The following is a 23,481-nucleotide window of genomic DNA, read 5'->3' as shown; positions in this document are numbered from 1 at the left end:
GCTGGAAGCCACGGCTGCTGTTGGTTTGGTTTAGGGACAGCGCGTCCAGGTTTTGAGTTGCACCACGTAGCCGCTGCCTGGATAACATTTATAACAGTCAAAACTGTGATAAGCCATGCACGTGCGATATTCCCGTGTATGCTTATTAGATTGATCCAAAACCACCAGCTTCGCCAGCCCCTTACGTTCCTCGCACGACAGGACAACAGCTCTGTCACGGCTAAACTTGCACTCTGGACACCTCACCTTTATTTCAGCCAGACCAGTGGTGTCAAGGCACTGTGAACAGGTCAAGAGACTCCTCTTGCGTGTCTTCCCTTGCCTCCTGGGGGGCCCTTATATCCCTGTGTCGGCTGCTGATTCAGCAGATGCGGCAGGGGACGAGGGAGGAGCTGGGGGAACTTCGGCACTTTCCAGCTGACATGGGGAACTTTGAGCTGCTCACCAAGGCAATGGAAATCCCCTTGCTACCGAAACTACAACTGGTCTATTCATAGCGCTCTCAGGTAAGTGGGGTTTGTTAGCGCCTGTAGGAACCTCGAACACCGGTTCCACTGGTATAGCATTGCCATGGCCCCACTGGAAAAATTCTCTTATCTCCCATTTACTTATTTCCCCAAATCATGCCTGAGTTTTACTGTGAACCTAAAAAGGAACATTCTTTCCTCCAAAGGTTCCTCATGTTCCAGGGTAGTGCTGTTCCCGTCAACCACAGTACACTTATATAACTGGTAATAAGTACAGGCGTTGGTTCAATTTGCACAGAACCTTTACATTTTTGATCAACCCCACATGGCCGACCCACCCAAAATGGCTTTAGCAGACTCTACAATTTTACTGGTCATCTTTCCTTCCTCCCACCAAATCACCATCTTATCTACCCAGTCACTGAAGGGAAAGTTCTCATTAGTCCGGTTTCCACAGCCATAAAATGGCACAGCACGGGCAATAGCCTCCACGATGCTTGTCTTGCTGGTGGTCGCAGGTCTGTAGAACCAGATGGCGTTGCACTTGTTGAACTCCCACCGGGCCCAGCGAACTAGGACGTTCACTGCCAAGACGGCGTCGTACCGATTCACCTGGAAAAGTTGGAACACCTTGTTCCTTGTGATGTCCCCGACTGGAAGCTTGCCTAGCAGGTAGCCTTCGGCCGACTTTGTCAGGAGCATTTCGGCTCGCGCGTTCTCCAGTGCTGCTCTGTCGAGCTCGGTTGAAAGCTGCTGCGAAAGGATTCTTTGTCTTCCAGCAGCCATTGTCTCTCAGAAGTTATTCCGTTTTCGACCAGCCAGTCCACACCCTCGCTGTATTTGTGAGTGGTCCTGTTAAGAATAACAGGTACCGGGCTTCCCTGGTGGCGCAGTGGTTGAGAGTCTGCCTGCCGATGCAGGGGACACGGGTTCGTGCCCCGGTCCGGGAGGATCCCACATGCCGCGGAGCGGTTGGGCCCGTGAGCCATGGCCGCTGAGCCTGTGCGTCTGGAGCCTGTGCTCCACAACGGGAGAGGCCGCGGCAGTGCGAGGCCCTTGTACCGAAAAAAAAAAAAAAAAAAAAAAGATAACAGGTACCTTGTTACTAGGGCCACAGGGCTCTGGCTGCAGATCTTTCTTCCACTGAGCGATCAAAGCTGGGCGGCGCTCTGTATGGAGGGTGGCTGGAGAAAAGGCTGGAATGTTAGTCCATGCCCAGTGAGCCTCTGGATGCTGCTTAATGAGGAGATAAAAGACAATGTAGCTGGCATCAACAGATTTAGTCAGCCCGCCTTGTTTTGTTTTAGTCACAGTTACCCAGTCCTCAGTGTTCGGGGTTATACCCTCCAAGTCATCACGCTTGATAACTTCCTTAATGTGTTTGATATGTCAGCCAAGCACAAAGGACTTAACTGTCCCCTGCTCTAACAGACAGTGCAGATGAAAGTAACACAAGGAAGGATGTCAGGGCTAATCTTAGAGCTCCGTGTTCATGGGGAACGACTTGGTCAGATCCCCAGATAACTGGGTTCTCATGGTCAAAAGGCCCCCTTCTCCGGCAAAAGAGAACTTTCCTTCTCTGGGGTGAAGATAATGTTCTATATCTTCATAGAGGTTTCCGCTACACAGGTGTATACATTTGTCAAAACGCAGCAATAGTACATTTAAGATCTGTGCATTTCATTATGTGTACACTTTACATCAAAAGAAAAAACTTTTAAACAAATAATGAATTTCAGTTAATGATAACGCAGGCTGAAATACTTAGGGGAAAATGTATTGATGTTTCCAGTTTACTTGGAAATACATAAAAGATAAGATGAATGAAAGGCTGGAGGGAGAGATAGATGATAAGCAAGTATAAGAAAATACTGATGGCGGAATTAGGTAGTGGGTACACAGTGTTCACTGTAAAATTCTTTCAACTTTGCTGTGTGTTTGAAAATTCTCAGACATACCAGAGGTGGGGAGGGTGGTGAGGAGAGGATTTTCTCTCCCCTGCTGGCCCAGCCCGGTGATGTCTTCCTTGGGATGGTGGAAGCCCGGGGACTTGGAAATAGGCCGGTGTTCTGGTCCTGCCCTGGCCCTGCCTGGTGTGTGGCTTGGGGGAGGGGAGGTTGAAGGAACTTATCTCTCAAGTTTGTCCAGTCCAAATAATCTGGAACTGTGAGTCCCAGCAGAGGTTGGTGGGGTTTAATGTAAGATAAGTTTGTGGTGGGGGGAACGGGCCTATCTTACTTCCCATTAATTCTGGGAAGAAGTGAGCTGCTTGGAGTTGGGTAGGAATGAGGGGAGTGATCGCTAGTCCCTCGGATACCTAGTGAGAAGCCAAGTCCCTCGGCCCCGAGCCCCTGAGTTCTCTGCTCTAAAATCTTGGATGGGGTTATCATGAGATGGAGTGCCACGCCCTCTAGATGCTTCCTAACTGCACTCAGATGGGGTGTTGGAGGGGGGACGGTTAACTTTCGCGTGCTCACGCCTGTGGCTCAGGCTTCCTGACATCACGGAATTCTCGGGCCCTGTGATCCACACTGTTCTTGGACCACAGTCTTTCACCTCAACCCCACTGGCTGCCCAAACGTGGCATGCAGCTGCTTCCTTCGATTTCCACATGGGGAGAAAACATCAGCCCAGTCGTATTGGCATTTGAGTGTGTAGCAGGCTTTATGTCCCAATGTGGGTGACTTAAAACAGGAATTAGACGCCCACTTCTTGAATGTTCTTCGCTCCTCCCACCCCACGGGGCACGGACGTCTCCTTTTGTCTCCCGCTTTCTCCTTCTTGATAGCAGAACCTCCCTCGGTTCAGGTCGTTCAGTCCTCCACGCACCGCACGTGAGCTGTCACCATCCCCACCCCTGAACCCAGCTCTGGGCCTCCTTTTGCATATCCAAGAACTCAGCAATAAAAATAAATAAAGCTCTAAAATTCCTTTTAGGGACTGATCCAGTCTTCCCTCACTCCCCAGCTTCCCCAGTCTCCTTGGCACAGGAGCAGGTAGTTTTGTTCTTCCAATACTATTATCTTGTTTACCTGTCACCAATCCTATGATGTAGGTGTTTTATTAGGCCCATATTCAAGATGACAAGACTATGCCCAGAGAGGTTCCATTACTTTCCCAAGGCCACACAGCCAATAAATGGCAGGCTGACTACAGACCATGGGGGCAGGCTCCCTCTCAGCGCTGCCACGGGAAGCCCACACCAACCCTGTGGGCAGGCTCCTCCCTGCCCCCTCCCCACTTTCTGGTGGCCCAGCACAGTGCGGGGGCCTAGCTCACGGTGCCAGTTCCAGGCCTGGTCTCAGAAGGTCCAGTCTTGCTTTCTCCTCAGGACTGCTCGCTCCTGGGGGACTGAAGATGGAGAAGATCATGACCCATGTTTCGTTGTTGAGAGTTCTTGGGGCTTCTGTTGGAGCACCTCCAGACACGGTCTCTGAGGAGGGTCCAGGTGCTGTGTGCTTCCCAAATGGAGGTCTCACTGCCTACTGGGCATGAGCTGCTGGGCATGAGCTGGCACTGCAGTCAGGCCTCACGGAAGATTTTCTTTTAATGCATAAAGAAAAGGTTTCCCAGTTTAAAGGGTTGGCATTTTTGAGAGATGCCCAAAGCACGGATCAGTTAGTGGAATGAGGCAAGGGTCCCGTGGTGTCCTTGGTGCTGGGCAATCATAAGAGAAGTATCTATTGTGCAAGCTCTGTCTTGGGCCCTCTGGCCTCACCTCTGGGTGCCCCAACAATGATCCAGAAGTGGGGCTTTCATATGATGCCTGAGAATCTCATTCCTGTACTGGAGGAGCATTGCTTCGTGCCTGTGGACGTTGCAGCTGTGTTGTCCCTCGGGCTCCCGTTCCCTCTCGCTCTCACAGCCTCCCAGCTGGTCTCCCTGACCACGGGCTCACCTCCTGCAGCCCGTCCTCCAGGTCCTGGTCCTCCTGAGTCTGAAGGCTTCCTGGGTCCCAGCCCTGAAGGGAGAAATGCATAACGTTTCTGCTTCTCCCCACTCTGCTCCATGGCTTGCCTCTGCTGGGGCCTCATGAAGACCTGGCTGTGCGGGGGTCACACTCTGTCCATCCCACCCCAGACTTTTGCTTGTGCCCGGAATGCCCTGTCTGCCTCTGCATATCAAACTCCTACCCATCCTGGCTCACATGCTCCCCTCCACCCAGAAGGCATCCCCAGTGCTTTCCCCAGACCTTGTCTTGGCTGGAGCAGGCTCTCTTTTCTAAGCTGCGGTCCTAAGATTTGAAGGAAAGAAGGTGAATGTGCCTCAGGTGTCGTGATGATGGCGAATTCAAGCAGGGGAGACGCAGCAGGAGATTGGAGCCTCCAGACCCAAAGAAACTCATCATCAGGTGGGGCCCACAGAGCCTCAAGGAGAGGCCTCCCTCCCTGCTGGGAGCACTGTGGCCCCTGAGAAGTGAAATTCAGGCTCAGCAGATAGGAAGGGCCTTTAGACATCACTTGGTCTGATCTGCCCATTTACAAATGGAAGACAGAGGCCCAGGGTGGGAAGGCAGTGTCACATGGGCAGAGGGCCCTGGGCTGGGAGATAGGAGGCTGGACTTGGAGTTGCCTCCTGGCCTGGGCAAGTCCCCCCACACCTTCCTGAGCCTCCATTTCCTCACATATAAAATGCAGACAGTTGCACCCATCTCGTGAGCTTCACAGGACTGTCAGGAGGGTTAAATGAGATTCTAGATGCCCAGGAGGCCTTGGTGACCGATGTCAGGTCATTGTCATGTGACTGACATTTGCTGAGCAGTCACTGCGTGCCAGACACTGTGTATCATTCATTCAGTCTTTACAGTGACCACGTGCAGTGGGATCTATTAATTGTCCTGACTCTACGGAGGAGGAAACAGGCGCAGAGAGGTTGAGTAACCTGCTGATGGTCACAGAGCTAGGAAGAGGCAGACGCAGGATTTGGACCCAGGCAGTCTGGCTCCAGAGCCCTTGCTCTGAAGGGTTCAGTGGCAGCATGTGGGCTTGAATCTGGGTGGTCTGCTGCTTCCCAGCCATCTTTGTGGCCGAGCTAGTCCGGGTCCATAGACAGACAGCTTTCTTGGCAATTGGGGACCTGGTCTCCCCACATCTCATGGATGAGGACTCTTAAACCCAGCCAGCTACCTGTGTGGCACTTCAGATAATGACACCATCCTGGAGTCCCCAGCATGTGGCTGGACCAGCCCTGAGGTCTACCTCATGCCCCAGAGACCGTCAAGCTCCCCTTACCCAGAGGGCACACTCTCACAGGGCATTTCATAGGACAGGGGCCCCGCCGAAGGTACCACCATGCCAGTGCTCTAAACACAGCAGGCAGGGTGGGTCCCTGGGGGTTCATTTCTTCCACCAGGAACAGGATGGCGTGGTGGATGGAACGTGGGCAATGGATCGGATAAACCGGTTTGAATCCTGGCACACAGCAGGTGCACAACACACCCCTGGCTATCAGTACTAATAATGGAAGTAGTGAGAGCCGTCATCTGTGAACGAATGGGAGGAGTTCCCATTCTTTCATTCATTTAACAAATAGTTTTCAGGGCCTGCTAGACATTGAGATAGAGGCATGAACTCCCTGCCCCCATGGAGCTTACATCCTAGTGGAGGAAGCAGAATTAACAAGAAAGATAAGCACAATAAGTTAGATATGTTAGATTGTGATCAGTTCAATGGAGAAAAGTTAAGCAGGGAAAGTGGAAGGAGTTTCCATTGGAAATGCAATGGTTCGGAGGTGACATTAGAGCAAAGCCTGGAAGGAGGTGAGGGAGAGAGCCATGTGGACAAGAGCGTCATGTTACAGGTAGAGGCAGCGAGCTACCGGCAGTTCATGGAGCACCGACTGTCTGCTGTGGACGGGGTGTTACACTGGGGGTGGGTGGCACGTGGGTGCTGAGAGGAATCAGACACTGACCTGCAGACAGACGCTCCCATGTCACAGGAGAGTCCCGTGCAGGTCAGGGCAAATCTGGCGCTGTGGGGCACAGTGGGAGACAGGGTGTGCCCCAGGAGGGGCAGGAGAGGGGCTTCCCAGAGGAAGAGGTATCTGAGTGGGATTCTAGAAAGTCAGGCAGGTGGGGACGGGGTCGAGGATGGTGGGCAACACTGACAGGTACATCCTCTCGAGGAGTTGGAGCTGTTTATGGCCCTTTGCCAATTTGGGGACAGAGTTGAGGGGAGGGTGTGGGATGGACAACAAGGATACAATTAATTAATTAACTCCAGCTGAACAGGCCCGAGACTTGCACTTTTGGGGGCTGGAGATCAAGGAGGCTTCCTGAAAGAGGTGGCCTTGGAGCTGGGCCTGGCAGACAGGCGCGATGCTGCTAGATGGAGATGCAAAGACAGCCTTTGCTGGTGTAGTCCAATGCCCCGGGCCAGGCGCAGTGCTGTCAGGAAGCGCCTCTGATGGGGCAGCTCCGTGGGTGTCCAGAGCCCTGGGGAGAGGGTGGCTGTCCCCCTTCTCCAGGCGGCTTGTGGCTCTGCTCCCCCACCCGACCCCCCAGGAGGAGGAGGAGTTGCCGTGGCGCTGATGGAAATGCAGAGGCTGGGCTGCTGCGGCCCAGCACTGTCACCATGCTCTCCCTTGCACGCTGGAACCTGACACCCTGACCACTGAGGCATAAAAAACAGAGAATTGGAAGGCTCAGCCTGTCAGGCTGGGAGTGGCCCCCAGAGAGGCCAGAGGAGCGCATGTGTGCATGCGCGCACGTGCGTGTGTGTGTGTGTGTGCGCGGGTGCGCGCGCGCATGCCTTGCCTGCAGTTGCCTGTGGAAGTGGGGAGGAGGCTGGCTGGGCCCGGGGGTGGGAGCGGCTGGCCCTCGGGCCTGCTTTATTGTTCCTGCTGCACCTGGTGGAGCCCTGGGGCCCCTACACTTGGGCCGAGGCCCCCAGAGAGAAAGCAGTGCTCCAGGTCCTGACTTCTGGCTGGCTGTCCTTCTAGAGGCTCCTGCCCTTCGGCCCTTTGGCATCCCTAACAAGAATCCATGGAAGCATGGATGGTGCAAGGGTGGTCTCATGGGGCTGTGTGACTCCTGTCACCACTGCCAGGGTGGGGCCCACATGCTCTGTAACCAGTAGCCTAAAAAGCCACTCAACAGCCAGCTACCTATACAACTGCTGCCAGGCACTGGGGCTCCACACCCCAGGAGCTGCAGCCACAGGGAGGAGACAGGAGGGGCCTGTCCTGCTATGGAGCCAGGACAGCAAGGTTTGAGGGCAGGGATTTTGAGCCCCTCTCCTGACACTGGCTAGTGGTAAAGAGGCTCTCCTGTGGCTGGAAGTGAGGGCACAAGGAAGTGCCAGACGCAAGCATCATGGCTCCACGAACAGCTGGGCAAGAGTGAACCATCCTCATTTACCACTCTGCCCGCCGGCACCCACTGCTCTCTCCACCTGGCGCAGCTTGCAGCTCTTGGTCCTTTCCCCATGCCCAGGAGACCCCACCCAGTCGCTCTTCTGTGCTCCCCCAGCCCTTCAGCTTGTCCCTTCATCTCAGCAAAGTGCTGGGGGCCTGAGTTTATGTCTCATCTTCCCCATTGGACTGAGGCCTGGGGAGCAGTCATCTCTGGATTCACAGCACAGAGGTCTAGACTAGAGTTGGGGTCATCTTTGGCTTCCCAGTCCAGAGCCACTCAGGAAACACATGGAAGTGGCACTGCATCCACACTGGGGTCCTGGAGTGGCCTCTGTCAGCACTGAGAACCAAGTCCCAAGCCCCAGACTGTTTGGTTCTCAGCAGTTGTATAGGTAGCTGGCTGTTGAGTGGCTTTTTAGGCTACTGCTGAGAACCAAGCACTCTGGGCCTTTGGACTTGGGTTGGGTGAATCCAGGCTGTTTTGTGAGAGACCCTGGGCATCAGTTTTCCCATCTGTAAAATGGGTCAATAACCTCAGGGAACACCTGGCACATGGTAATCCAATGGTACACATGTGAGAGGTTGGTATTCAATCCCACTAATAAGAAAAAGGTTATAGGGGAAAATGTAGACAATGCCAATGACAGCTGCCCACTTGATAAGGGGGTGGACCAGACTTGCCTTTCTTGGTTACACAAAGTACCCGCAGTTTATGAAAGAGACAAATGCCATTGGCATTTTCCGAACCTGACTTGACATTTGGTTCCTGTTTCTCTCTCCACCTACCACATGCAGGGAGTGAGTTTTCCGGGAGCCCCTACAGCCACCCTCAATACCCCTCGTACAACGACTCCTGGAGGTTCCCCAACCCAGGGCTGCTCGGTGAGTACTGGCGGAGGCCCTGCGGGGCCCCTGGGCCATCAACTGCCCCATTGGGCACCCTCACTGGGCCAGGGTCCTTCAATATCCTCAGGTCCGGTCACTGAGGTGGGGTGGGTAGCTCTCCCCAGATGCTTGCAACATGGGAGTTGTGATGGGGCTTCAGGACAGTAAACACCACTCCAGCCCTACTTATGCCCTCAGCGCTCCCCCCGATGTTTTAGTGGATAAGGGAAAATGGCACAGAGGGGGAAGGCCATTGAGGGAGAAAGAGAAAGGTAGGAAAAGTGCCTGCCCAAGAGTAACATATTTCTTAAGAATCATTGAATATTTTGGCGAGAAATCTCTAAATAAGAGCAGCCAGGAGACCAACTTGGATTGATTGGTAGTGGCTATCTGTCTTGGTAAGGACTCTGAGGCAGGGATATTGATTAGTGATGTCTGCCATGGACACCACTAGAGCCAGCTCCATTAGAAATGGGTTGCCCTGTGGCTGAAGGCCTGCCAAGTCATGCCGTTCCGAGCTCAGCTGGTGCCCAGACTCTGCCCAGGCCTCAGACTGCAGATGGTCCATGGCTGTGGCCAGCCTGATCTGTGTACATCATCAAAGATATCTGGGCCACCCCAAAGACCAAGCAGGGCTAACTCAGCCCTCAAAAGGCCAAGGAGAGCCCTTTGTTTTGTTGCAGTGAACTTACATGAGACCAGCTGGTGAGTGCCAGCTGGAGCTGAAGATTCTGGAGCATGAAGCAGGGGCTCAGTGCTCACAGATGTCACACACCCTGGGGGCAGAGCCAGTGAATCAGCCTGTAGGCAGCAACACCGATCTCTCCCCAGCAGTCAGCTGAGGAATTTCCACTACGGTCAGGCATGGAAGGGCCTCTGAGACCATCCAGGTTTATCTGTACAGCTTAATAAGGCCTGCTTAATTAAGAACCTGTTACTTCCCTGGATCCTGAATTATTTCACGACTGAGAAACATACACTTTATCAAAAAAGCAAGAACCTGGTGTCTTCAAACTCAAGTTGCTAGGCACGGGTCTGCGAAGGAGGCCAGGAAGTCACAGCCTTGGCCCCTTCCCCAACCTACTTTGGTGATTAGGACAGACAATGACGTAGACACCATCCCTTCCTGGCTGCAATCCTTCCATGAGTTTGAGCCTTGGGCCACCCAAAGCATTTTGGTGTAGCTTGCAGAACTTCAGGTGAAATAAGGAACAATGCCAACTAGCACTCCAGGCCCTGTGCCTGAATATTTCATTTTATAGCAGACTGGGTTCTTGCCATCTGTGGCCTCCTGGAGGGGCTGAATCTGGGGACTGATTGCTCAGACTTCTTTTTTGGTTTTGGTAAAAATTACTTCTAAGTATGAGGTAAGGTCTCCGCTTACTTAATGCTTTTCCTTAAACAACCCCCCTGAGAGGCCCTGGGTTCTGATTTGGCCCAGTTGTCAGTTTCAGGAGGCAAACGCTGACCCTGAACCGAGTCTTTCAGCAGGGGTTGTGGTGGAGGGATGGGTCAGGAGGCCTGAGCCTGGGAGCCGCTCCCTGCAAATCAGCCTCATACAGAGCCCTGGTCCCAGCGCTGCTGTGAGACCCACAGGGGATGTGGCACAAAGGAAGCCTGGGCCAGGCTGCAGGAGGGGTTCCTTGTGATGGGGATATGACCCCAAGGAGGCCATGTTGACCTAGGGCCTCCACATATGGTCGTGTACTGCCCAAGGGGACAAGTGGGGGCTGAAATCGAGCCCATGCATGGCACAAAGCCCGAAGCCCTGGCACAGAAGTATGGCTGCTTTTTCTAATTTTTATGAGGTATCTGATAGGCTTATTTGCCTGGGAGTTCAAGAATCAGAGAAGTGAGAAAGGAGCTGCTCAGGCAAGCATAGCAAAGGGATGGAGTAGGAGGTAGGGCCACAGGTGGGGGACCTTGAATGCCACACTGAGAAGTCTGCACCTGATTGTGTGGGCAGCTAGGACCCCAAGGGGATGTCAAGGGGAAGGTGGGACTAGACCACATCCGAGGCCTTTGCCGCTCAAGCTGGAGTGAAATCCAGTTCATATCCCCAATTATATGCATGGACTATGTGTCTGGTGTGGAAAAGTTGTGGACAATGTCCCAGGGAGCTCACAGGCTGGGGGTGAGAGAGCCTCAGGCAAGTGTATCTGTGCTGGGATGTGCTCAGTGACTTGAGGGGGTCCAGAACCAGTGTGGAGAAGAGGAAAAAGAATCAAAACTCTGTTCATCTAAATGAGCACTTGCTAATTGTGCAGGCACTGGGCAAAACCCCTCATGTGGGTTACCTCATTTTATCCTTTCAACAGTCCTAGGGGGCACAAGGTATCAATATTATCTTTACAGATGAAGAGTGAGGCTCAGAAAGGTTAATTAACATACTTGAGGTCACACAGCATGCAGGCAGCAGAATGAGAACTCAAACTCCCATCACCCTGACTCTAGAGCCTGTATTCATAATCAGTGTGTGATGTGGTACTCCTACTCTTCCTGACCAATTCAGTCTGAACAGTACTACAGCCAGGAAAAGAGGCTCATCTCTCCATAGTAACAAGCCTGGGAATCCCAAATACTCAGACCTTGTATGCCATGAGAACAGCGCTGATCTATTTTTGAAAGCCAGGTTATTGTATTTATCTGTCAGGCTTTCAGTTGCAAACAACAGATTCCACTCTGGCTGGTTTAAGCAGAAAGTGAATCTATTAAGGAATATTGGGGGCTCCCAGAATCTCCAGGAGGACCAAAGAGACAGGCATGGGACACACAGCCAGGAACAGCACCAGGGCTGCTCTAGCATATACGCCTCCACTGTTGGTACCCGCAAGCAGCCCGCTCTGTGCTACTGCTTCAGCTGGGGTGCTTGAGAGCTCTGCCCTGCCTCTGTACCCACCTCCAGCAGGTAGAGTCTGTCAGCCCACTTCCTCAAGCTGCTCCCCTCCCAACTGAGGTCAAACTCAAGAGATTCTAATTGACAGGGCCCAGGTGACGCCCCTGTGCTCTAGCAGCAAAGGCAACTGGGAGAATGAGTTCTGACTTCTAACTCAAAGAGGCAGGCCTCATACCACAGAAAACTCTGCAAACGCAAGAAAAGTTTAAACAATGTTGGGCTGTTACAAACATGAGAAATGGCCCCTGCTCTGCCCAAGTCTGTAACCTGGGGAATCACGGTCAGGTCATCAACCAATCTGGACCTCAGTTGCCTCAGGTGTAAAATGAGGATAGTGGCCACTGGCAGCTTCATTCAAGCGGGAGCTGAACACGATGCTCTCTTGAGGCCCGGAATGCAGTGATCCTACTTCCCTGAAGATGAGTGAGATGCCAGGCTTGCTCTGCCACAGTCTTGCAAATAAGTTTCAGGCCCACTCCCATCTACCAGCCTGCCCTTTCCCCAGTGTCTTCAGGGCTTTAGCTGAAAAAATCCCACTGGGCTGGAGAAGTAGAGTATTTCTGCTACTTGGGGAGGGTGCCAGTGGGGAAACCTGCTCTGAGGTGCCTCTGTGCTCTGCTAGATCAGTGGGAGCTGTGGAAACAGGTGGGACCCTCACACACCCTGCCCACACCTGGATGAGCAATGCCACCTAACGAAGCTGCAGGAGAGCCTCCCTTCCCGCCGAGCCTCCTCCCCAGGAGCTGCCTGCGGTCTGCCCACGCCCAGCCCAGCCAGGGTGGCCGGGATCCAGCATCCCACTGGGGCCCCGGGCAGGCGGGGCAGCAGGCTGGCGGCAGGAAGAAAGGCCGCTGCGGTCAATTAGGATTAGAACAGGAGCGCCTGTGGCCACTGTATAGGGATTAGAGAGCGAGTAGGAGCCCGGAATGACTGTGTCAAGAAGTAAATTGATGATAATGTGAATTAGAGAGGAAAAATGACAGAAGAGAGGACAAGTTTATTCTAGTTGGAGGTCTAATGGGCACCAGGAAGACAGAGCGCTTTGTGAGGTGATGTTTTCATTTCTCACGGTAAATGCAAGCGTTTTTGATTTTTGCCATGGGGCCCTCGCACTGGGGTCGCTGGACAGCCTGGCCGTGAGATTAGGCTTTGAGAGGGAAGCAAGTCAGAGCCCAGGGTGAGAGCTGGCCCCTGGGAAACTCTGAGGCCCGAGCCAGGATTTCCTGTCCCTCATTTGCAGGGGCAGCCCCTGTGGTTTTCCTGCTCCTGTGCCATGCTCGGGTCCACGGGGCTGGCCCTCACATCACACACACACACACACACACACACCTCTCACCTGGGATGCTGGGTTGGCACCGCAGATACTCTGTGGGTGACTGGCCCCCTCCCTCAGGAGAGAGAGCAGAGGAGGCTGCCAGGCGTCTGAGTCAGGGCTCCAACCAGGGAGGTGACAGAAGGCAGCAGAAAAATCCATCTCTGGGAATACTTCAGCACGGCACTGGTGTCCATACCTTCCGGAACAGCACAGCAAGGCACTGCCTGCGCCCCCATCGTCACTGCTGCTTGAGCCATTACTGCCTTCCTGGGGGCTAGGGAGGGAGAATTTTACCCACTAAATGGGGCTGGGATTGGAGGGGCGGTGGCACATGCTAATCATGCCCTCTTGATTACCTCCTAGCAGCGTGACCCTGGGCAAGCTACTTATTCTCTCGGTGCATCAGTTTCCTCATTTGCTAAATGGGGGCAATACTAGTGCCTACCTGGTAGAATTGCTGTGGAAATTAAAAGAGTTAAAAGCATATAAAGGGCTTAGAAAAGTGTCCATTTCCAGAGCACCTTCACATCCTTACCTTGTGGTGCCCTCGTCTAGCCCCACTGTGACCCCCCTTTTAGAGATGAGAAAACTGAGGCTCAGGGGAGTGAAGCCACTTGTCCAAGTTCACTCAGCCAGGAGTGATAGAGCCTGACTGGCAATCTTCAGGCCTTGGTGCCCAGTTATGGCATCTGGGAGAATTGCCAGGATTGGTTTGGATTTGGGTGAGATTTCAGAATAAGTATGAGTCACCTTCCCTGGGGAATTAAGAAGCTTACTATTCCTGCCCCAGCAGACACGTGGTCTACAGTGGCTGACAGGACCCCAGCTGCTATCCACTTGCATAAACACGGCCCTCTGACATAGCTGTACAGGCTGTGAACTGTGTCATGGAAGAAAGAGTCCTGAACTAGGGGCCGACAACCAGAATTCCCCGCCAGGCTCTGGCCCTGAGAGGCTCTGTGGCTTTGGGCACATGAGTGGTCTGGGGGTAGCCTCAGTTCTACTACCCCCAGCCCCACCTGTAAAAGGAAGAGACAGCCTGGTGTCTCTAACTTCTGTGGTTCTGAGAATCTGCTCGTCCCCTTGAGCCCCCCAGACCCTTTTGTCCCTGGAGAGGAGTTTGAACACAGAGCAGGGCTCCTGCAGGCCTCATCCAAAGCAGGCAGTTAAAGAGAGCAGCCCCGAGACAGTGGGAAGAACCCAGCATCGGTACAAAATGCCCTACGCTGGCTTTGTCTGGAGGTCACAGGAAGCAGGCCTGCCCCCTGCCCTTCGCCCACGTACTCACATACCCAAATCTTCATGTCCTCCAAGTTCAACCCAACCTGCTTCCTCCAGGAAGCCTGACCCTGCCAGAATAATCTTGCATTCCCAGCGCTCTTTTCTCAGAGCTCTGACCCCCTTCTTGACTCTGAACACTGGCCTGCATTTGTTCATTATTGCCCAGCGCTGCACCCCATAGGGTTGGAAAATAAATGAATGAATGGGCAGGGTCTTTACTATTGTTGGTTCACTCAGTGCTGTTGCTCATTTTCTCAGCAAACCTAGCCGGGCACATGCCATGTGCCAGGCTCCAGGCTGGGGGCTGGCGACAGACACCGAGCAGAGCAGAACCCAGCCCCTGCTTGTGTGGGGCTCTCCGTGCAGGCGAGGGGGAAGAAGCACAGAAAGAGATGATCAGAGCCTGTGGTCCAGCCTGCAGCACGGTGTGGGCTCAGGACAGGGGGCATCCCAGAGGAGGAGACAGGGGCTCTCGGACTTGAAGGAGGCGGCACTATTCAGCAGACAGGAAAGGGGGTGAAGGTGCAGCCAACGTGCTCCAGGCAGGAGGCAGAGCGTGGAAAAGGCGCGGAGGCGTGCGAGTTGGATGTAATGGGCTAGCTCTACCTGCCCCGCAGGGCTCAATCAGACAACGTGTGGAAAGGGGCGGGAAGTGCTCAGCCTGCGGTAGCTGCCATTAGGCCCCTGGTGCTTGAGATGGCTGCAGAGCGTGATTTTGCAGGAGCGGGTGCCTGGGAGTGAGCCGGAGGGGTGGCGGTCCTAGAGGGAAATCCAGAGGTCGGCAGGGCTAGGTCACAGAGCTTCCACAGGCCAGACTATGAAGTGATGACTTTTCATCCTCTTGCTCAGAAACTGGCAAACTTTTTGTGTAAAGTGCCTGATAGTACATATTTTAGGCTTTGCAGGCCATGTGGTCGCCATTGTAGTACTCAGCTCTGCAGGAGCAGCATGAAAGCAGTCACAGACCATACAGAAACGAACGGGCAAGGTTCGGTCCCAGTCAAACGTTAATTACTGAAACAGGCAGCGGCGTGGGGGCGGGAGGGGGGGGCAGGGGGCGGGTGGATTTGGCCTCGGTCTGCCCACCCCAGCTGTAGCTGGTGAGGAGGGCCTGAAACCTATGACCAGGCAGCGGCCCTGATCAGGGACTGAGATCTTAGTGAGAGAGGACAGTGGCCTGGACTGGGGGAGGGGGAGGAAGGGACAGAGGCAGGGGACACTGGTGGAAAGGGGACCCCTGGTACGGAGCTGGGGGCACAAGGTCTCCCTCCAACCTCCGTGGCCTCTTCTGTCTCTTCCAGGCTCCCCGTACTATTACAGCGCCGCTGCCCGAGGAGCTGCCCCGCCCGCAGCTGCCACGGCCTACGACCGTCACTGACCCCAGGAGCCAGGCAGGCGCCAAGCACTTATGACACATATCACTGAAGGCCATAGCCTCCCAGCCCCCTCCGAACACAGCCAGAGGGGCCCAATGAGACCGTCCCCCCAGCAACCCCCCACTCGCCTGAAACTCCCTTCCCCTCTTCCTGCCAGGGACTCTGGGCTTCTATGGTAGCGCTGTTGGACTTCTAGACACCCGTCCATTTCTAAGAGTCAGTTGATGAGCTTCTCCCGATGTGACTGGGTCTCCACAAACCAACAGACTGATCTGCAGACAACTGCAGCCCCAGCCCAGCCTGCCAGCCCCCTAGCTGTCTGACCACCTGCCCGCCTTCCTGCCCCAGGCCTGGGAAGGAGAGTTTTTGCTTTTGTTGCTTCAACAGCACCCGTGTAAATACCTTACTGCTTTTTTGTGGGCCCGAGGGTCCAACTGAGCAGACTGCCCAGCCATTATGCATCCAGCACTCCCACCGTGTCACAGGATGACTTAGACCTGTGCACAGAGCATCCCCTCTGCTCTGGGTGCCCCCTGAAGGTGTGTTTGGAGATGCCCTTGAGACTAAGGATGCCCACCCCCAGGCCCCAGCTCCCTGCTCATTGCTACTTCTTTAATATCTGGACTAAGAGTCTCATTGGGTTGGCTTTGCTCTAAGCACCCCCCCCAAGACCCCTCCCTGGCTTCCTGCCCCCATTTCCCTGGGCCCAGTGCAGTGCGAGCAGCTCTTTTCCATATCAAAGGACTCAAAAAGAACTGTCTAGGAGATTCCTCAGCTACTGTTTTAAAGTAAGATGTCGTCCAAGGTGCTGATTGCATTGTGGACTTGGAATGTTAGGGCTGGACGGGACCCAGGAGATGATGGTCCAAGGCAGGCCTGAGGCTCTCCAGACCCCCAGCCCCTGGAACCACTGAACTGAACTGGGATGTGTTTTCTGAGGTGTGCCCAGGCTCAAATCACATTGGACACCTACCATGGACACTTCTCCCACCCTCCAGGATGCCAGTGAGTGGATTCTGGGCAAGCCTGTCCCTGCCACATAGACAATGATGAACAAAAAAGACTTTGCCTGGACCAAGGACCACAAACACCTACAGCAGTCAGCCAGAACTTCCTGACCAGCCCCTCCCCGGCCTCATAGAGCCTAGTGTGCAGCTAGGAACAGACGTGCTCTGGTGGGGGCGGGTGCATGACTTGCATAGTGGGTACCTACCTGTTGATGCAAGGGGCTGTGATGGTCAGGGCCATGGCCAAGGGCCTCGGGAGCCTGGAGTGGGAGCTGGGATAATTCACTGTCGGCTGGAGTGGTCAGAAAAAGCCACCTGGGAGGATCTGGGGGACAGAGGAAAGCTTCCTGGAGAGGAACAGGACAGGCAGTGAGGAATTGGTGTGTGAGCTGGGAATGGTTTTGAAATGGAGGTACCAGGGCCACCATCTCTTTGCCTGGGGCCTCAACTCCTTGCACAGTATCTCTTGCCAGCTCAGAAGAGACAGGTAGAGGCCCCATCCAAACATGGGCTGAATTACCACAATGACAGTGGACTTTGCCCTCTCCTGTGACAGTGTGCCTGATGTCTGCATGTCACTAAGCTGGCAGAGAGCTGGGGCAGAGGGAGCCCGCACTTGAGGTTATCAGGCCTAAGAGGTCTTGTCCTGGCCGTACCTCTGCCTGCCTTGCTGTGTGTCCTCAGGTAAGACCGTTCACCTCTCTGAGCCTCAGCTGCCTTGGTAGAGCAGGGTCCCCTGCAGAACTACCCGACAGCTCTCTCCTTCCCTTCCCTTCTCCCGGGGCGCTGAGGCTGTGATACGGGCCTCTGGGCAAGCACTCCACGTCCGAGCAGGCATCGTGGGGCACTGGAGTCCTGCTAATGTTCGGGCCAAGTGAAAAACAAAGAGCACCTGGGGGGGGGTGAAACTCAGCTTTGAGGAAGACCTAAGTCAGCTCCCCTTAGGGGAAACTGAGGCCCAGCTTGGGGAAGCCCAGGACCGTGCAGGGAGACAGAGCGGACCTCCTCTGGCCACCACCAAGTATCCCCCCGCCCCACAATGCCCTTACAAGGTGGTGGGATAGAAGAAGAAACCGAGGCTTAGCAAGGTGGAGTCCCCAGGCAGTGACTGGTGGAGGTGAGGCTGGGACTCGGCCCCCTGACCCCTGGCATGTAGCGATGCTCTCACCCCTGGGGCGGGAAGTCAACAGTGAGGGCAGCAGGAGATGGTTCTGGGCCACCACTTCAGATGAGGTGTCCTGGAGCTGCTAGAACTGCCGAGGAAGCCCAGTCACTCAGGGCAGCAGTGGAGCCAGTGAGCTCACCGCAGGCACACCCACCGCCCTGGAACCTGCTGTGCCAAGAAAGGAGGCAGCTGGGGCCAGAGCTCGCCTCCAGGAGCCCAGATGAACCAGCTCCAGCCTCCACCTGCCGGGCAAGGTAGGAGCAGATATGTTACCTGGACCCTCCCACCTTCCTTCCCTTCCAGAGAAAGTGGTGGAGTCTGGGGTCTGCAGCATCGGCCTCTTGGCCTCTGGCACCCAGATCCTTGGATCCTGATGCTCCTATGGTCTCAGGCTGTTGGGAGGAGGTCAGCCTTCCCTGAACCGGCTACCTAAGGCGCACGCCGTCCTTCCTCGGCAAAGCCCACCTGGCCCCAAGTGCACCACTCTCCCCATCCTGTTCCTCCTCCTGACCTGTGATGAGCTCCCTCCATGCCTTTTCTCTCTCCCCTGAGGCTCTGCAGGTCCTCAGATTGCATTTATATTGATTACTACCACTTGATTCCTGGGCTTCCAGGCAGAAGCACAAGCGCACACGGACGCACGTGCATGTTGCCACACACGTACCTGCTCTCACCAGCTGAGTTCCCCACGCTGCCCAAGGAGCTTCCTGGGAGCTTGGAGAGGAAGGTTCCAAAGGACACAAGCTGTTGAGTAGATGCCAGAGAATTCTGAAGGAAAACACAAGGCCAGGGCTTTCACCAGCATTGTGGCAGGAGGTCTGGGGCATTCCTCCATGGGCCTTCAGCCCTGTGTTCCAGCTCTTTTTGAAAAGGACATTGTAGATTTTACGAAGATTTTTCATACCATTAGTCTATCTGAAACCAAGAAAAATTTGATGACATATCAAACCCAACATCCCTTTCCCAAGGCGCCTTAGTTAGGGTTAGCCCTTTCATAACTGATGTTTGTATGGTGCTTTGCAATCCTTGACCATCCCACGGGGCAAAGATCACAATGCCCATTTTATAGATGGAAAAACAGATTTAAGGCTCACATGGCAAGATAGAGGTAAAGAGAATTCTCAGATTTCCAGGACTCATTCTCTCCGATTCATGCTCCTGTCACGGGCATGTGTGGCTTAGGAACACCCTTCAGTCCCCTAGAAACCCCCAGACCTGCAATGAGGAAAGAAAAAACAGAGACTCAGAGGCTGGCCTGACGTAGGGGCCAGGGGGTTGGTAGCTTTGCTGGTCCAACTTGATTCCCATTAACACTGAAAACTGCAGAGTCTTTGCCACATTCACACCAACTCTTCTGAGGTTTCATCCTGACTCATTCCCTGCTGTGCCTGAGACTCAGAGGGAGTTGGAGCTTATCCAAGGCCACAGCACAAGCCCTGACAGGGCCTGGACGTGGGCCCAGCTCTGACTCCCAGGGTCCAGGGCTCCAGCCTCATGAGCTGTCCCCACACTCCTGTTGTCTTTGTCCTTCTTGCTGTGGAACAGACTTCAAATCTGGCTGTGACAATATGCGGCAGTCCCCAGATTCGGGCCATCAGGGGTGCCCAGAGCCCTGGGAAGCACAGATCACTATCTCAAGGGCCCTGGACCAGCTGCTTCCCAGGCCATGCAGGTGGGGTTACCTTGCTGCTTCTGCAGGGCACGGGCAGCCTGGGCAGTGGGGGCTTGCCCTACCCAGTGGCATTCAAGTGTGAAAACTTTTAAAATGCTCTGTCAGCCAAAAAAAAGTCTGTGGGTAAAATCTGACCCATGGGTCACCAGCTTGTGACCCCCATTCTTTGTCCAATGCCTCCTTTCTTCTTCACCTCCTTGTCCTTCATTGCAGATGAAGGACATCGGGGGAGATGGGAGCACAGAGAGGTAAGAGATGAGGTTCAAGTTGTCCAGCAAGTCAGTGTCAGGAACAGGCACCCCCAGTACCTACTCTCTCCCTCCCACACTCTGGGCTCTTGCAGGCTGTTTGGGCTTTGCAGGCGGGATGGGTAGACCGTCAGAGTGGGTAGGGATAGGGGACTGTTGGCTTCGAGGGGAGGTCAGTGCTGCCGGCATCTTTCACATGCCCAGGGAAGAGCCCCAGATGTGGCCACAGGGCGCTGAGGGATGAAATCCCTTTATGAGAAGTCACATCCAGAGCGTCTGCCCTGCCTTGGCAGCCTCTGACTCCAGCTACCCCTTTCTGGATGACATTTCAGTTAGAATTTAGCTCCAAGCCATGGAGAGGCAATCTTAAAAACAAGCCAAGCACTCCTGACAAATACCTGGAAACAAGATGTGTCTGAGACACAACTGCCACAAGGGTAGAGAAAAAATCCAGGCCCCTGGATAGGCCAGGCCCAGGCCAGAGTGGGTGGATCCACAGCACCGGGGGCTAGACCAGCTCCCCAGCGGCCCCGCTAGGAGGCGGCTCTGCGGCCTTGGCCTCTCACCCATCCAGGAGCCCGCCTCTGACGGTTTCCAGGCACGCACACCAGTGCTCCTGGAGAATACATTCCTGTAGTTCTTTTGGCCTCGGAGAGGTCCAAGGCAAGTGCATTTCTTAAAAGGTAACAAAATACATTACTGGAAAGTTGGACAGTCAGGCCATGACTCCTAGCCTGCATTCTGCCCCACCTCCTGGCAGCCCCTTTGGCCCCTTGTCCCCGTACCTCAGGATTTCCTCTTGCATATTCATGGCAGAGCCGAGGTGTCCATCCACCTTCCCCACTGTCAGCGCGGCTGTGCCTCCAGAGTGGCGGCCAGGTCCCAGGGGGCCGACTGGGAGCGAGCCCCTTGCCTGCCCGCTCTCCTGACCAGGGACCTGCAGCTTCTCTGACACGGGCTGCTTGCCGACAGCAGGCAGGCACCAGCCTATCTTTCATTCACTGTAATTTCTCAACACTGGGGTCCCGTTCCTGGACCCTGCGGATCAAAGGGGACCTCAGGGTCACGTCCCTGCCATTCTAGAGTTTCAATCCACATGTTCCCAGGGGTCCTGTTTAGCTCATCTCCAAGTTAAGGGTACACATAACTACCAGTCGGTAAGTCTATTCTTCTTCCCACATCTTAGACCCCTGAGCCACATGAGGAGAAAATGCAGCAGTTTATCTATTTATTGAGGGAATCTTGATGAATTGTAAAAGGGGGGTCAGTCTCAGGTGGTATATTTGGCCTCTGGGCAGGAGGGAGAGGGCAGGAATCCTGCCCTTCAGCTTCGGGCAGCTCTGAGCCTGGTAGGGAGAGAGAAGTGTGTGGAACAGCAGGGGAGGGACCCCTTGGGAGTTATGTGCGTCCCTCCCTGACTCTGTGGCCTGGCTGGAGGAGGCCCAGCTGCAGCCTCACCCATCCCAACCTGGACCCACCCACTCCTGCAGCCAGAGGGGCCCCTCATCCCCACAATTGCCACTCTCGTGACAACATCCCTCATCTTCTCCAAAAGCACCATTAAGAACAAGTGATTTTCGATGATGGAGTTTTGATTTACAAACGGTGCATTTCCCTTGGAGTGGAACAGAAAGGAAACCATTTAATGGCTCCCTTATTTTCAAGCATGAATACATTTTAATGAAACTATTTTATTGTATTTGAGGAAATGGAGAGTTGAACATTCCAACCAATCAATAGCCAATTAATTGCTATAAAGCTAAAAAGAAAATAAATAAGTCCTGAGTCTATTTTAAACACCCTGCAAAGCTCAGAGCCTCCAAATCTGGCCTCCCCTTCCGCACGTGCCCAGGTGAGTGTACACACGCACGCACAGGCACGCGCACCCCAACACCTCAGACGTACTTGAAACTCAGAGAAAGCACTGAGTCTCCTCATGCCAATCCTTGCCTGCTCTTCTCACCTTTGGTCAGAGGAGATGAGCAGACCTGGCAGTAGCCCATCCCGGGGCTCAGGAAGAGGCAGGCCCATGCCCTGGTCCCAAGCCGCCAGCACAGTGTGGGGTAGCGGGCAGTGAGGCCGCACTTCTTGGCCCCAGCTTCCGGGCCTCCAGGCTTGGGCCAAGAGTGGAAATCTGACTCGGTCTGTGCCCTGACTCTTGCTGGAAGATGCTGCCCTGGTTTTTCAGTCTCTAGTGGCCTTGGACATGGAGTATTTGTAGAAATGTTGATTACATTGCAAATGGAGCTCTCTGCCAGGAAGACACGTGGATTTTGCTTTTCATTCTTTGCAACAGTTGACTTTGTCTTAGGGACTGACCTTCCAGCATCAAAGAAATACATATCTACTGTTACCGCCAAAGTTTGTGATGCCTGCATAGACGCTTACTTGTAAAAAAAAAAAAAAAAAAAAAAAAAAAAAAGTACAAAAAAAAAACCCCACAATTGAATTGCCTTTCAAAGTAGGAGATGATCTGTCTCCAACAGATTGAAAAAAAAATGCTTCTTAAAAAATGTGTATGTTTTGTATTCTTTTTTTCTAGTAGAAAATAATTGACTTGAAATATTGGTGGTTTTTTTTTTCTTAGTGATGTGTGTTGCTTTTGTGTGTAATAATATTTGAATGTAATTACAGCAGTGCCAATTTGCCAAAGATGTTGGACATATTTTTCTTTTGTTGGGAGGAGGGCAGGGGCTGGGGGTGGGACTTGGGAGAAAAGAGGGATGGGATTTTGGTTTCATTTTTCACTTTTTTTCTTGTCAAACCTGGAATTTGTGGGTTTATTCTAAGTTAAATGGTTGACTGCAACACATTTATTTTAGGTTAGTTGGAGAAACCTGCAATAAGATTGGCGTAGTTTCAATATCTGTGTGACTTTTCATGAGTGACTGTTACTTGTGAAGAATTGATTTTATGTAACCTTTATGTGAGATAATTATTTGTAAATATTTGCCATAATTTTATTGGTTCCTAAAATAAAAGTAATTTTTTAAGTTCAGAAAAAGAATTTGATCTCATTTGTTTTTACAACTTCAGAGATGGTCTTTGACAACTTTGACAAAGCCCATTGGGCTTGTGGGGAGTTTTATTGGCTCTCCTGATAAAATCAGGGTCAGAACAAATCCGTGCAGCTAGAACGGTGTGCTGTGGCTTTGGACTGTGGCCCGGGCAGGGGCAGGAGAGGCAGATTCCCCACCCTTGAGAGGTTCCAGGCAAGTTGCCAGCAGCCATGGCAGTGGGGAATGATGGTTGAGCCCCCCGCCGGATTTGACTTCTGGCTCTGATTCACTGGCTGGGGATCCTTGGCTAAGTTCTGTAACCTCAATTTCATTAGCTCCAGAATCGTCAGTAACACCCACCTCATTCATTCATTCAACAAAGAGTGGCTGAGCATCTATTCTGTCCCCAGCACTAGGGACACAGTGGAGAACTTGGCAAACAAGGACCCTGCTAACGTGAAGCTTATTTTCTAGGGGGTTCTCGTGAAGGTTAACACGCACGAGTATATGCTCAGTAATGGTGCGTGCATGCAAACATGCTCTTAACCTTGATCTAGGGTGAATCTTTAAGTTGCCTGGAACCTAAGCAGTCTGGGCGCTTCCCACACCTCTAACGTGCAGCAGCGCTCGGAAGCCGCTCGTGCCAGGAGACCAGAGCCCAAGAATCCACGATCCTTCTGTGGGAGGTGCCCTGTCGCTACGCCTTCAGAGCTGAGCGCTTTGGCTGCACGGGAGCCTGGGGTGGCTTTCCATCAGGGGGCAGGGCAGCTGCAGCCCGAGCCCTGCCCCTGCTGGGCGGTGTCAGTCTGCAAGGGCA

The 23,481-nt window shown here is 53.6% G+C and overlaps 1 protein-coding gene across 1 annotated transcript in view; it reads left to right on the top strand.

Moving 5' to 3' along the window:
• The window catches only part of PAX5 (paired box 5), a 189,690-nt gene extending 166,940 nt beyond the window's left edge, over positions 1-22,750 (top strand). Inside the window, exons 9-10 of the mRNA XM_022600108.2 lie at positions 8,616-8,702; positions 15,499-22,750. Of these exons, the coding sequence (XP_022455816.1) occupies positions 8,616-8,702; positions 15,499-15,575 (164 nt within the window). The 3' untranslated portion in view covers positions 15,576-22,750. The remainder of the gene's footprint in view (positions 1-8,615; positions 8,703-15,498) is intronic.
• The last annotated feature ends 731 nt before the right edge of the window (positions 22,751-23,481 follow it).

Source organism: Delphinapterus leucas, chromosome 6 (genome assembly GCF_059928025.1).
Source record: "Delphinapterus leucas isolate spDelLeu-1000000601 "Yukka" chromosome 6, BTC_Dleu_Yukka2, whole genome shotgun sequence".
Taxonomy (NCBI): Eukaryota; Metazoa; Chordata; class Mammalia; order Artiodactyla; family Monodontidae; genus Delphinapterus; species Delphinapterus leucas.
The sequence above is the reverse complement of the archived record's forward strand: the minus strand, read 5'-3'. Positions and strand labels throughout refer to the sequence as shown.